This window comes from Malus domestica, chromosome 03 (assembly GCF_042453785.1).
Source record: "Malus domestica chromosome 03, GDT2T_hap1".
Classification (NCBI taxonomy): Eukaryota; Viridiplantae; Streptophyta; class Magnoliopsida; order Rosales; family Rosaceae; genus Malus; species Malus domestica.
Window position 1 is genome coordinate 2,656,083 of NC_091663.1, and position 14,839 is coordinate 2,670,921.

Genomic DNA, 14,839 nt, shown 5'->3' on the forward strand with positions numbered 1-14,839 from the left:
TCACAGTGCAGTGAGGGTGAAAGCATATAGATTTTGTACTATTTTGCAAAATTGCCTATAAACCATGCCACGTTTTATGAGAAAAAAATTAAATTTTTTTATTTTTGCAAATTAATTTTCGTCATGATTAAGAATAACTTTATAAGGCATTTGAAAGTAGGTTGCCGTTTATTGAGTTATAAATATATTTTCAATAGAATAATTAGACCGAAAACTGAAAAATAAATAGAAAAACAATGTAGCGGGGCTGAAACATTGCCGAAACGTATGCGTCAATATAAATAAGGTAGGGGATGTTGGAAATTTTCTATCACATCCCGACCCGGGCCCCCACCACATCTCGGGCTCGACTCCGTCATAGCACGATATTGTCCGCTTTGGGCCCCGACCTCGCCCTCACAGTTTGTTTTTGGAAACTCATACGAGAACTTCCCAGTGGGTCACCCATCATGGGATTGCCTCGCACGAACTCACTTAACTTCGGAGTTCCGATGGAACCCGAAGTCAGTGAGCTCCCAAAAAGCCTCGTGCTAGATAGAGATGAGAATATACATATAAGGCTTACATGATCCTCACCCTTGGGTGATGTGGAATGTTATATTTTCAAATATATTAGAAACATTGTTTGGAATGGTTGTGTTTTAGTGAGCAGTTGTGAGTGAAAAAGGTATATCCATCACCGAATAGGTGTATATGATTCTTAAAGGTTGCAATTGGAGGGTTACAACTGTTGATGAAACATCATCTAGAGTTCTATAAATACAACACGAATTCAACAATCACTAGACATCTTTACTTCTTTCATTCTTGTCTCTAAATTTCAGATTATTTAATAAGTTGTGCAAATCTTAAGAAATAATATCAAGTGAGTTTGAGTCCATAGTATCCTGGAGACAATTTGTTTACAACTCTTTTTGTACTAAGAAAGAGCGACAAATTAGTCTTAAAAAATACAAATTCAATTCGTGCTTTGGCTCAACGTTCTCATTTTTCTTCTTTGCTACCGCCATCATTAAATTCATATTATTTTTTCTAACAGGGGATCATGCATGCTTCAGTGTATTAAAAAACTTGGACATGCAATGACCAACAGAAACTCGAGTGGATAATTTTGAATTCCTCAGTTCAATTTCTTTGTGGTATGTGGCCTGCAAAATTGTTAAGTAGAATACTGATAAACAGAACTCTAAACGATCACATGAATCCTGAATGTTCAATAAAAAACATTAATTGAGAAAATACGAAGTCCATTCCTGAAGATGCCGATCGAACCCTCTCAGTCAATTTTTTCTTTAACCTGCAAAACCCCGCAATATTGAAAACTACAGAATATAAGCAAAGCATATAATGACATACTACAACATTGAACTTTGATAGAAAAAATCAAACGAATTAAAACATTGACATTGGTTTTGTCAACAAAAATTGAGAAAACTCTTCCGTTTTGAGGCTTATCTCTGTATCACGTGGCTTATTGCATTTTTACGATATGGTCCTCATTATGTATTCTTTGTTTTTTCTAGTAGTTATAAATAAAGGCCATTTTGGAGTTTATTTGAATGTTTAACCATAAGGGCTTCTCCCTTAATAATATAGATAAAATAATAATTTTATTTATCTAAAATATTAAAACATTCTTCCACACTTTTCTCCCACTTCTGTCTCTCTTAGATTTTTCACTCACATATGTGCATGCATAGAGCTTGTAGTACATGCATAGCATGTGTGCGATTGCTAGTACACTTGAGGTAGTGTGTATTATTTGTACCCTATCAAGTGATCCGTGCGTGTTGAATTTTTTTCATGTTTAAATAGGTGATCACCGGTGCATGCATAAGTGATCACCGTTGTACACTGGAGGTGATCATCAATGTCCGGCCATCACCAAGCCAAAATAAGATCTGTACATGCAGTAGAATATATAAGATTTAGAAACTTACAACGAAGAAAATGTTTACTAGTCCTTTTCCTTCTTTAGAGTCAATACATTCCCTTCAAAGCAAAAGTTCAGAATCTAATTGCATTAGTCACCTAAAAGTATATATAGAAGAGAACAAAACAGGTATTGAAAACTCCCTATCAATCTCTTTTTCCAGTGGCCAAAACTCTATCAAATTATGTACTTTATCTTCAAATGGAATAGAGGTTAAATGAAAAATGACAAGAACTGTAAAGCTTTTTCTTATTCTCTAACTTTATTCAAGGAAAGCTAACTAATTCTTCTACAATATTTTTTTGGCAACTATTGTATAGGAGTAGGAAACTTGTGATTTTTCTTAGAGTTTGTTTATTTAACACGAAAACGATTTTTGTAGAGAAGTTTTGGAGAACTAAAACTAGGAGTTTCTCTATGAAGATTTCCCCACATAACATAACATTCTCTTTTCTATATTTATTTTAAAAAAAATTAAATGGAAATATCTTTTATGTCCGCAAAAGGTCATCATTTCGCTTATGTTTTTGTTGAGAGTATAAATGCTTAAAAAATCTTGCGCCTCAATCTTTACTATTACCAATTAGTTTTACGTTTGATGTTCAACCAAAAGAATAAAAAAGAGAAGTACATATCAACGTAAGAGGAAACTCTAACCGAAAGATCCATGAAATAATTAATTTTATTTAAGAGACACCATTTTATGACCTAGTCCGTACCATATTTGAATAATGTGTGAAGCAACGCCTATATCTACTTATTAGGTTCGTGTCAAAGATCATTTTTGCATGAAAATCACTCTAGCTAATTCACCAAACGACATTTGTGTTATGATAGCGCGGTCGGTATACTGAACCAGTATTTCTAGTAATATTTCTCTTGAACAACATTAATAATAGGGAAAATTAAAGAAAAGAGCTTGAAAACTTTAAATTTTAACGAAAATGACAAAATAAAGGGTAAAGTGAATAGTATCAGGATTGACTTTTTAGTGTAAAAATATGATTTTTCATTAAAGTGAATAGTACCAGAAGCTTTTCGTTAAAATTCCCATAATAATAAGGATGATGAAGGTAATGTTGATTGTTTATCATGTTATTTTTGTAAGAGGTAATTGAAAAACAACAAGTTACTAGGATCACAGATAAAACATAAATAATGACAATAAACCAATCAAACAATTAAGGGAAATAAACTTATCTTCCAAAGCAGAGGAAGAAGACGCCATGACTGCTAGGGTTTCAAAGGGTAGTCTTCTACTTCCAGTACTTCAATAATATCTTTCTGCTATATGAATAGGGTTTAGCGTATCTGAGAGATTAAGCGTATGGAAGCAGGGACTTAACCATAATATTTATATCATTAGGGTTTAATCACAGTCATCCTATTATTGGTTGTGAAAGTCAAACCCTATCACTTAAGTGTTTAAGTCCCACCATGATACTATATCTTTGTAGTGAAATCCATCAGATTTCTTTAGGTCAATTGCAAAGGATAAGATTCCATAATTCTTATTTCATTAGGACTATCAGATTATTAAGTTGTTAACAACTCGATAAACAAGTGGCCTATAACATAAGTAATCCAATACATCATTCATTGTCATTCACAACCTTACAATTTTGCTACTCGTTCATAATGAGTGGACTGCCCTACTAACTCAAGTAGCTTACATCGTGCTTAAAGTGATTTCACAACACCATATAATTGTGAACATATTTCAAACATCATGCCTCACTTGGACCTAGACTTCACCAATCAATCATTTTAATACCTTACTTAGTTGAAAACCTACGCTAACAGACTCGACTTCATTGTTTATCATGTTATGACAATGATCTAGTCATCAAGATTAATGGTAATTGTTTCAGCTGTTGAACCAACCGTTTGAGTTATGATGGTGTGCATGTTCTATTGTAAAAATAAACCTCTTTTGACATATTATCCAATTTGCAATTTGATCAAATAATTAGGACATGTCACCAATCAAACAATCAACCGAACAACTTACACTTTTTAATAATGAGATTAATGATATACATGCTTTGAAATTATAGAAACAAAGCAATGAAGAGAAAATTGTCTCATAAAATTTGACCCAATCGAAATACATGTAGGGAATCCTTAAGCTTAATTTGCTGCGCACCGTAAAAAAGTGAGGTGAGATACATGCAAGAGCTTCTCTGACCTAATGACAAAGTGTGGGTCCCGTTTCAGATTCGGTGCCACGATGGACCATTCAGGTCGCGACAGCTCATCTCGAGTTCAGAACATCAGATCCAAGCGCGCGCACAGTAATGAACCCAAAAATATCAGAGGAAAAAAGGGCGAGGTTGATGGCACAACCGTAATACCCCACCAAACCCAGGACATTTCCGTAATCTAATGACCTCAACATTGGTGCGAGGTCTTGCTCTCAGGCACCCACTATTTAAACCCATTGGGATCGGTCTGGATCATTCTCTCACCCTCTGGAATTTCTTCAAGCAGCTTGCGTTCGTTGGAATCTCTTTTTCTCTAGCTAGAAATCTCGTGGGAGTTCATCAGGTATCGCATTGGCAGATTCCTCCGTTGATTTTCTGCTACTGAATCTAATTTTTTTTCGAATTTTTGTTTGTATTTTGGTTAAATTTTGATTGTTTGGTGGATTAAAGTTTGAATCTTTTGATATGCACATTGGATTTCAGAATTCAAATTTCCGGTTAATTACTGTTTTCGATGCTTTCGGCGGGAGATGATTACTTCAATTTCATTTTTTGCATGAAAAGCTTTGTGTTTGTGTGTGTTGGAAGTGTGAAATGTGGAAATGCAATGATTAGGGATTAAAGATTGATTTTTTTTTAGCTAGTTTTGTTGCTGTCATTATGATTTCATGCAATCGAATCCGCTTTTTCGATGCCATTGTGGTCCAGAATCCGTTGGTTTCGTGATTATTATTGTTTTGAAGATGAATGGTGCACGGAACCAAAAAGGAGTGTGTAGTCGGCACGATTGTGGTATTGTATTCGTATTCTTGTTATTTGCTTTGAGGTTTGATCAGTAATTGTTAGCTTATCTTATAGCTTTTTAAAGTGTCAGCTACTATGTAGTTGTGATTATATATGCACAATATACGACATTGAACCAATATTATTTAGTTCATAAGTATCTTATTTGTTTGGTGGTTGTAGTGTGTTAAAATTTACAACTTTACTGCATATTAGTATCATCGTCTTAAAGTTTACAACTTTACTTAATATTGCTATTAATCTAGAATGGATGCATTGTATAAACGGTTTAATTTGATACTCCAGGGAGATATAATTTCAGTTCAGAGTACTTAACCCTATACAAGAAAAATAATAGATCCGCTCTGTCAAAATAACTTACCAGCTACCTGTACCTGAATTTAACCCAAGCTTGGCTTAATCAATTTAAGTTTTAGTGCCAGAGTAGGGTTGAATGCTGCTTTGGACTAAGGATCTGATCGAAGTGCAGATATTAATAAGTTAAAGCTACATGTTTTTGATGTTTTATACGATCATGGACTTGGTTCAATCTTTTTATTTCATGACCTTGTAAACCTTTTCCTTACTTTGTTGTATGTAGGTCTATGAACATGGGCTCAAATTCAGTTGTGGATATGATAGAGGCCTCCTCAGGGGTTCATTTTTCTGGATTTCACATGGATGGCTTAGAGCAAAGACAGAAGGTGGAGCTACCGACAACATCAGCACATGAAAACATGCATAAACAGCCCTTTGTTATTGGTAAGTATAAATATATGGTTTGGTTTTCGTTGTTGTTCCTAAGCAGGCATGGTAGCTACTTTCTTTAATTCTGCTTTCAAATGATCCATAATTTCATACATATTGTCACAGGTGTTGCTGGTGGGGCAGCTTCTGGTAAAACTACAGTTTGTGATATGATTATACAGCAGCTTCATGATCAGCGTGTTGTTCTTGTTAACCAGGTAATATTTCCTTGTTCAAGTGTAGAATTTTGTGATCCATTAGGCTAGCTGTTACTAATTTTTGCATGTTTTTTATTTTTTATTATTTGGTTCTCCTGTATTTCATGTCCGAGAATTTACCACTTTTCCAAGTTAGTATCTTATATATCATCGATGATATTATTACAGGATTCCTTTTATCATAATCTGACCGAGGAGGAACTTAACTGTGTACATGAATACAACTTTGACCATCCTGGTGAGGGCAATATTGCAACTTCAAAATTAAGGGAGTGTAAAATTGTACATAATCAAATATGTATATTAAATATCATGATTTTTAAATGAAACATGTGCAATGTTCAATCTATCAAAGAATTCCATGTTGCTACAGTTTGAGACACCTAAAATGGCAACCAGACAGTAGTAATGTTGTGCTCTTAGTTTTCTGCATAACTCAACAATTTGGTTTTCTGTAGTTTTTCTTTAGTGCTTTGTACATGGTTGGATTATAGAAATTTAAAATTAGATTGTGACCTTTATTATATTCAGTTCTTCCTAACTATTTATTCCAAGTACTTTATCACGCGTGCTGGCTGGCTCAGTTTTATGCTGGCTGTCTTCAAATTTTAATTCATATTTTTTGGGTATCATCAGATGCATTTGACACTGAGAAACTATTATCTTCTATGGACAAGTTGAAGCATGGGCAAGCAGTAGATATTCCAAACTATGATTTCAGAAGTTACAAAAACAGCGTGTTTCCTGCTAGACGGGTAGGTTTTGAAATCTGCTGCATCTATTAGACATATTGTCCAACATCTAGTTACCTGTTGTTTTGAGGTCTTATTCTTGCGAAGGGATAGTTTTTGGAATTATGTCAAAACACATATGCACACATTCTTGTTTTCATGTATCTTGTGTAATTCTCTTGTATGCACTGAAATTCTTATCTTATCTTATTAACCTTAACAGGTAAATCCTTCAGATGTCATCATCTTGGAAGGCATTCTTGCTTTCCATGATCCTCGTGTCCGAGAGTTGATGAATATGAAGATTTTTGTTGATACAGGTCATTTTTCTTTTTACCTACTTTTTCCTTGGGAATTGATAATTTTTCTTTGCCTTCTGATGATATAGTGCACTGTTGTAGCTTATGTCACCAAAAACAACTCTCATTGTGTGAAAAGTTTTTTTTTGTTTCAAGTTCGGTATATTCATCTAATTTATACGATTTGGCTTTTACGTTAAATTTTTTAACTTGATTGCATGGTTGTATTGCTTTTCATTTAAAATCTTCTCATCGTATGTTGAAATCAATTCTTTGTAATAGTTATAGTTTATGTTTTAGGCTACCGTCATAAGTGGAATGGTATATGTCACGTCATGTTGTTACTAAATTAGGCCACTTCACATTGTAAAGTTTTCAGTGCAGATGCTGATGTTCGGTTGGCTAGGAGGATAAGGCGTGATACGGTTGAGAAGGGAAGGGATATTGGTCAAGTTCTTGATCAGGTTTGCAACTTTCCATTTCATTTCTGTTAGACTTCATGTTGGTTTTTGTACATATAGGTTTTCTTTCATGCTGTGAATTCACAAAAGAGTGTACATGACAATTTTTTCTCAGTGACAATAATTGTGAGAATTAATTTTTTCTCAGTGACAATAATTTTGAGAATTCTCTTCTCATAGAGTGTTAGTACTCGGTACTTGTAGAAAAGAATTCAAGATAAGTGGTGTACTCTTGAATAAACTGGATAATTTTTTCTACCCTATTGTACTCAAATCATTCTTTGAACTATTTTACTCAGGGTGTTAAAGGGTTTCTTCTTTCGTCCCTATTTCCTCTCCTTAACTTTGTTGCCCATGATCACGTGATTTAGGCAACCAATTTAATGCTTACAACCTACTTCTTTTATGGTGCCTTTCTCTGATGGTGCTTATCATTTTATGCAGTACTCAAATTTTGTTAAGCCGGCTTTTGATGACTTTATTCTTCCAACAAAGAAGTATGCTGATATCATTATTCCTCGTGGCGGAGATAATCACATAGCTGTTGATTTGATTGTACAACATATTCGTACTAAGCTTGGTCAACATGACCTTTGTAAAATTTATCCCAATTTGTATGTCATACACTCAACCTTTCAGGTACCCTTCCTAGATATTTATATTCTTTGTATATTTAATTTTTTTTTTTTTTTTGGCTCACCAATTATTGTTGCTGGATGCATGCAGATACGGGGTATGCATACCCTCATACGTGATTCTCAAACAACAAAGCATGATTTTATTTTCTATTCAGACCGGTTGATTCGTTTGGTGGGTATTTGATTCTTCAAGTCAAGGGGATGATTTGATGGGTTTTAAGATCATTAGTGAAATAGGGCCAATTATTATCTGTTTAAACCACTCATCATAATTGCTGAATCTTGAATAGGTTGTTGAACATGGCCTGGGACATCTACCATTTACCGAAAAGCAGGTGATCACTCCAACTGGTAAGATGATGTTTATTTGCCCAAATTATCATATATAATGTTTCCCCATATTTTATTTTGGTTAATCCTTTGTTTTCTCTGGTCTGGATGCAGGTTCTGTGTATATTGGTGTGGATTTTTGTAAGAGGTTATGCGGTGTGTCTATCATCAGGAGGTACAGATCTGCTCCTTTAAGGCATTTGGTTTTTCTGGATAGAAAAAATATATTCTCCTATGATTCTTTCTAGTTTGGCTTTCTTTGCACATGAACAAACGCTTTCTCTCAAATGCATTCTTGTGAAAACAAATGATGATTATAATTTATAAGTAGAGATATTAAGTAGATCTGAATCGAAACCCAACCTCGTCTTTGTGAACCATATGGTCTTGTAACCATCAAGTACAATGTTGTATCTCCTGTTGGGTTTGATTTTATTTTAAAAAAAATGAATTGCTGTACGTTTTAATGGTGTGATTAACATTCTTCTATTACCAGTGGCGAGAGCATGGAGAATGCTTTGCGAGCATGTTGTAAAGGTATCAAGATTGGAAAGATTCTTATTCACAGAGAAGGAGACAATGGTCAGCAGGTTCACACCTCTTTCTCTCTCTTCTCACTCCCACCCCTCGTGTTGGTCCTACTGCATGCATTTTCATGCCTGCATTTCTGTTAACCCCAATTGTTTTTCTTATTGATTTATTGTCTGAACAGCTAATTTATGAAAAACTACCCAACGACATTTCAGAGAGGCATGTATTACTGTTGGATCCTATCCTAGGCACAGGTTCGTTTTCTTTTTTTTATGATAATATATAGTTATTGTTTGGACTTGCCGATTCTTCAGAATCAAGTACACTAACAAAGAAAAGAAATGACTGTCAAAAGTGGTTCTTTTTAAAATCGTATTGAATTATTGGCTATTATAAAACTACATACCATTGTCTTCAGGGAACTCGGCTGCTCAAGCTATTTCTCTAATTTTAGAGAAGGGCGTGCCAGAGTCCAACATTATATTTCTCAATCTCATATCTGTAAGTTAACGTCTCTCTCACGTGCTTCAGGTTCCTCTGACTATTAGTTTGATTTTGGACTACCCTCTGACGGTTACTTGTAAATTTGTAATGATGTTGCACATCAATTGGTCAGGCACCTCAAGGTGTGCACATGGTCTGCAAACGCTTCCCCAGAATAAAGATTGTGACCTCTGAGATTGAAAGTGGTCTGAACGAAGATTTTCGTGTTGTACCTGGCATGGGTGAGTTTGGGGACCGATATTTTGGAACTGATGATGATGATCAAGTGGTAGGTCCTTCATCAGTGTAGTTCCAATAAAAACTGCTAGTTGGTCCAACCCCTTTGATCAACTCGAGTTATTTCGGCAACGATGGAAATCAGTTCAACTTGGCTTGCCCAGTACTGTGCTGGGTTCTACATTCCAGAGTTGAAAAAGTTTTGACTTCATGAAACCGAATTATCATCCTTCGAATCTTTGATAATTTTATTTTCGAACTATTTGGCATATAGTGTTTTTCTTTCTCAGATGATGCTCTTCTATAAAGTGACGATACTGTTGAAGGGGTTGGACCGCTAGTTGTCGTAGCAGTCAGTGAATGTGTGCCTAGATATTCAAGTTCCCTTTTGAAGTTTACTTTGCATTTGTATGGCTTAAAGGGGAAGCGATTTAAGGGCAAATGAATGGCCCTCCCCATGATATGTATTAGGAACCAGGACATTTACCGACAGTGATAATATATTTTTCGTTGCTTCACAATTTTCTTCTTGTCGTTCCTCATTTTCGTAAGCTCTTGCATACAGTGAGGGTATACCGCGCTCAAAATAACCAGTCACGCGATGAGAATTGTAAGGGTTGGATGTGAGGGAGATGCGGTATACACTCATTTATGTGATTAGTTGTTGGACAAAATTTCATTTCAACTACTGATTTTGAGCGGTTATCAGCTGTTAATGCATGTGAAATCAATCAAGATGCATAGATTACTATTGACAATTGGGTGATTGTCCTTCGCATTCCATCTATTAATAGTGAACTGAAAACAGAAAACCGAAATGGATGAGTCACACATGGTTGGTTAGGAGATCCAAAATTTTCCTTTGGTTTGTGTCTCATCAACTTCTGAGTAATTTGGATGAGGATCGTTAGCCCGTCCACACAAACTTTTGCCTGAGGATTGACTTGCCACTTGGCAAGGAGAGTGATCACTAGTTGCTCTATCCTAGGTTGATAACTTTCCTTAGGCTAACCTTTTGACACGTGTCGGTGAACGCCCTGGTGGATTTCTGATGGCATATTCCGCCGGAGCTTCGTGTACATAGGTTGTTGGGTGTGTAAGTTAGATTTTGCACTTTCGTCCAGTGTTATCTGATACCTATCCTAAATCCTCAACCATGTCAGCCTTTGTTGGCAAGTATGCTGGTACTCCATCTCTCTCCCCTCCCTCTCTCTCTCACTAACGAACTTGTTTAGGACGCTTTTTCAAAGCGTCCTAGGTCGTATAAACACTTTATGAATAAACACTTTCTAATGCTTTTTTTCATAAGAACTTTCATTTTTTTTTACGTGCTTATAAGCCTTATTTAGTGAGAAAAAACTTTGTTGTTGTTTGTTTATAATATAAGCACTTTTTAATAAAACGTTTGTAAGCATAAGTAGTTCTTACAAAAGCAGTTTCAAATGAGGGAGTCTAATGGACATGAGTCATGACACTGGTGGAAATCATTTGGGTCTTTGACTTAAGAAAAATAAGCACTTTTCCAATAAAATGCTTGTGAGCACAAGTACTTCTGACGTAACCAGTTTCAAATAAGCAAGTCTTGTGGACGTGAATCCTGATAAGCACTGCGTTGGAAACAATTTTGGTCATTCACCATGAAATTTTCGAAAAACCAAACAATTTCCTTAAGAGAACATGTAAGTATATATATAACTCATTGCAGTCATCCTTTAACCTGTAAAAAGTTCGAATGATAATCAACCCCTCTTGATTTTGTGCAGAGGAGCTTATAAAGAATGCCAAGTACATTGCCACCCCAGGCAAGGGCATATTGGCAGCAGATGAGAGCACAGGCACCATCGGCAAGCGTCTATCCAGCATCAATGTCGAGAACATCGAGTCCAACCGCCAAGCTCTCCGAGAACTTCGTTTCATTTCTCCCAACGCCCTCCCTTACCTTTCAGGTGTCATCCTTTTCGAGGAGACCTTGTACCAGAAGAGCTCTGATGGCAAACCCTTCGTCGAAATCCTCCAGGAAAACAATGTCATTCCAGGCATGGTCTAAAATTTCGATAAATAGATACAAATTTTTTTTTGACATCTGTTTTTGGACACACCACTTAAGTTTCCATGTTTTGGTATTTTCATTAACATCAACGTTTACCACTTTGATTCAGGGATCAAGGTTGACAAGGGCACCGTTGAGTTAGCTGGAACAAATGGAGAAACAACAACCCAAGGCTTTGACTCTCTGGGAGCCAGGTGCGCACAGTACTACAAGGCAGGCGCGCGCTTTGCCAAGTGGCGTGCCGTGCTCAAGATAGGCCTCACCGAGCCCTCGGAACTGTCCATCCAGCAGAATGCGCAGGGCTTGGCTCGCTATGCGATCATCTGCCAGGAGAACGGACTGGTACCAATCGTTGAGCCTGAAATTTTGACTGATGGAGATCACGACATTAAGAAATGTGCAGCTGCTACTGAAAAGGTTCTTGCAGCAGTTTACAAGGCACTCAACGAGCAACATGTTCTTCTTGAAGGCACACTCCTTAAGCCCAACATGGTTACTCCAGGCTCAGACAGCCCAAAGGTAAAAAAAGAAAATAATTGATTATTGCCTCTCTTGCGCTCTCTCTCACAAAGAAATTCTTACATACAATCATTGTATATATGTCTCGATTATGTATAATGTCTCTCGCAAAGAACTTCTTCCATATAACCGTTGTATATATAACTGTCCTAAAATTGGTAATATGACTGACATGAAAGATGTGGAATGTAAGAGTTTAATGTTTGTACAGAATCAACCCAAATTACTGTATGTTAGGTTTAGAATTCACCATGGACTGTTATATTGAATATTGTAGGAATCGTGATTTAGATGGTTTTGTAATACTATATATGACAATTGGTGTATCGCATACATGTTATAGTTATTGCTGAAGTAAGATAAAGGTTGTATTTGTAACAAAAAAGTTCATTTCTCATACAGCTAGCGGAGCTCGTGCATGTTGGTCGCACCATATAAAAGTAGTTTCATGTAGACGTATTGAGAGAGGAAGATTATATATGACCGACACATACAACATTGTCAACATAGTTATTCTTCATACTGAAGGGGCTTCAATCTTTGCACAGGTTACGCCAGAGGTGATTGCTGAGTACACAGTGACTGCACTGCGCCGGACAGTCCCAGCAGCTGTGCCTGGGATTGTGTTTCTGTCCGGTGGACAAAGTGAGGAACAGGCAACACTCAACTTGGATGCAATGAACAGGTTGGATGTGTTGAAGCCATGGACTCTTTCATTCTCGTTCGGGCGAGCTTTGCAAGCAAGCACACTCAAGACTTGGGGTGGGAAGAAGGAGAATGCTGCAAAAGCTCAGGAGACGTTCTTGACAAGGTGCAAGGCAAACTCAGATGCCACACTTGGAAAGTACTCTGGAGGAAGTGCTGGTGGATTGGCTTCTGAGAGTTTGTTTGTCAAGGGATACAAGTACTAGGCCTTTAACTGGATGGGGTTTTTGGGGAATATATGGTTATCATATGTATAATTGCATGAAGCAACGTAAACTTGTATTTGATTTTGGTCCATGACTCCTGGTAGTTGGTACATATTCTACACTGTTCATTCCCATTATAAATGTACTTAACTGACCAAATGTATTCTTGCTCACACTATTATAATATTTAAGCAAATCAAGCGCTCGTTTGAAGTGCTTTAATTTTAAAATGATTAAAAGCTCTTTCGGTGATATGAATCTTGGATTCCCAAAGTATATGAAGTGCTCTTTGAAGAAATATCAGATATGTAATTTTTGCAAAAAATACAAGTGTTTTTTCAGGATCCAATTAGATTTCTACTATGAATTGGTTAAAAAAAATTATTTTTGCTAAAAACTTTTTCAATCATTTTAAAAGTACTTTCAAAATACTTTTAATAGAGAGATTATTTACAATCAAACAACATATTTACCTTTAAATTAGTCAATTGAAAATGTCAAAATGTAGTTAGTTTGATGAACGATTTCTTGGTAGCTTAGTATTCGAAAAACAACTTAGCCCGAATCCTAAACCACATTTGTTCATGAATTCAATAGTATCCAAAACAATGTGATGTCAAACTATGAGCAATACAATTGCAATATATTATTGACGACGACGTTTTACATTCTATAACAGCCATCAGTAGCATCCCAACTAAAACACAGAACAATTTTTTACTTGCTCCTCACTTCTTGATTACTTGCTTGCTTATAAACACAAGGCACATCGCCTTATGTTTGTACATGAGCATAGCCGACTTACCAAGTCGGTTGAGTTGGACTCAGATTCATCCTTGACACAAGCTTGTGGTTGTTCTAGATTTTTCTACAACAGACAAAACAATTTTCTAAACCACCTTACCAACCTAGCCTAAGTCGGTGGACTTGGCTTGTACTTTTCCAGCCAGTGTCCTTAAGTTTACTTGCTATATTTTGCTAGAGTTTTCTGGCTGAATCCATGCACCGAATTTGGGTCATTTGGGTTGCACCGAATTTGCGATGAAAACTCTAGCAAAATATAGCCGCAAGCTTGAAGACTGTGGCTGGAAAAGTACAAGCCAAGTGCACCGACTTAGGTTAGGTCGGTAAAGTAGTCTGGAAAATTGTTTTCTGTTTGTCGTAGAAAAATCTAGAATAACCACAAGCTTGTGACTAGGATGAATCTGAGTCCAACTCAACCGACTTGGTAAGTCCGCTATGCTCATGTACAAAACATAAGGTGAAGTGCCTTGTTTTTGTAAGCAAGCAAATAATCAAGAAGTGAAAGCAAGTAGAAGAACAATAAGTGTCCTTAGGGTAACGTTGTGAGTGTTAGCTTCTAAAATTGTGAGTTTTTCTTTTGAGAGTTTGTGTGTTGTATGTTGAATTATACCCAAATGACAAAACAACTTTCGGCAAAATAAAATGAACAAAATGAGTTAGACAACATTATTATATTTGTTGAAAAGATAAAAATGGTCATGATGATATTTGTAGAAAAAAAAAAGGTAAAGGCTAGCAAGTAGCCTTATTATTGGTTTTGTTTTTGGATGCTTTCAAAAGGATGAAGCTTAGCATCCGAATGTGAAAGAGAAGAAGGAGAGCACCATTTGTTTTAGTAGCCTATCTTTGAGAGAGCAAGTGCAGCCACATAGTAGCAGAAAATAGAGAGCATAGATTGGTTTTTTCAGTAGCTCCATTTTGGAGAGAAGAAGAAAGTGTGCCCTCTCATTGTTTAGTTCT

At 36.1% G+C, this 14,839-nt stretch overlaps 2 protein-coding genes across 3 annotated transcripts; both read left to right on the forward strand.

The window, feature by feature from the left end:
- Positions 1 to 4,340: 4,340 nt before the first annotated feature.
- On the forward strand, positions 4,341 to 10,116 carry LOC103416730 (uridine kinase-like protein 3). Of its 2 annotated transcripts, none has more exons than XM_008354955.4 (15): positions 4,341 to 4,480; positions 5,522 to 5,682; positions 5,794 to 5,885; positions 6,054 to 6,123; positions 6,522 to 6,640; positions 6,840 to 6,936; positions 7,288 to 7,379; positions 7,821 to 8,015; positions 8,103 to 8,186; positions 8,305 to 8,365; positions 8,459 to 8,519; positions 8,841 to 8,934; positions 9,057 to 9,129; positions 9,294 to 9,376; positions 9,492 to 10,116. In XM_008354955.4, exons 2-15 carry the CDS (start codon positions 5,526 to 5,528, stop codon positions 9,666 to 9,668), a joined length of 1,455 nt encoding a protein of 484 aa, XP_008353177.1. In that variant the 5' UTR covers positions 4,341 to 4,480; positions 5,522 to 5,525; the 3' UTR covers positions 9,669 to 10,116. The 2 variants fall into 2 exon arrangements, with proteins under 2 accessions (XP_008353177.1, XP_008353183.1); XM_008354961.4 differs by having other exon boundaries at positions 7,300 to 7,379.
- Positions 10,117 to 10,414: 298 nt separating this feature from the next.
- Positions 10,415 to 13,305, forward strand: LOC103416720 (fructose-bisphosphate aldolase, cytoplasmic isozyme 1). The gene is made up of 4 exons (XM_008354945.4): positions 10,415 to 10,779; positions 11,359 to 11,631; positions 11,755 to 12,164; positions 12,713 to 13,305. The coding sequence occupies exons 1-4, from the start codon at positions 10,752 to 10,754 to the stop codon at positions 13,073 to 13,075; spliced, it is 1,074 nt and encodes a 357-aa protein (XP_008353167.3). The 5' UTR covers positions 10,415 to 10,751; the 3' UTR covers positions 13,076 to 13,305.
- The last annotated feature ends 1,534 nt before the right edge of the window (positions 13,306 to 14,839 follow it).

Coding starts and splice junctions, on each gene's coding strand:
- LOC103416730 (XM_008354955.4), top strand. CDS start 5,526: ATGAACATGGGCTCAAATTCAGTTGTGGATATGATAGAGGCCTCCTCA. Junction 7,380..7,820: donor TTGGTCAAGTTCTTGATCAG/GTTTGCAACTTT, acceptor CATTTTATGCAG/TACTCAAATTTTGTTAAGCC. Junction 9,377..9,491: donor TATTTCTCAATCTCATATCT/GTAAGTTAACGT, acceptor TCAATTGGTCAG/GCACCTCAAGGTGTGCACAT.
- LOC103416720 (XM_008354945.4), top strand. CDS start 10,752: ATGTCAGCCTTTGTTGGCAAGTATGCTG. Junction 10,780..11,358: donor CTTTGTTGGCAAGTATGCTG/GTACTCCATCTC, acceptor GATTTTGTGCAG/AGGAGCTTATAAAGAATGCC. Junction 12,165..12,712: donor CAGGCTCAGACAGCCCAAAG/GTAAAAAAAGAA, acceptor ATCTTTGCACAG/GTTACGCCAGAGGTGATTGC.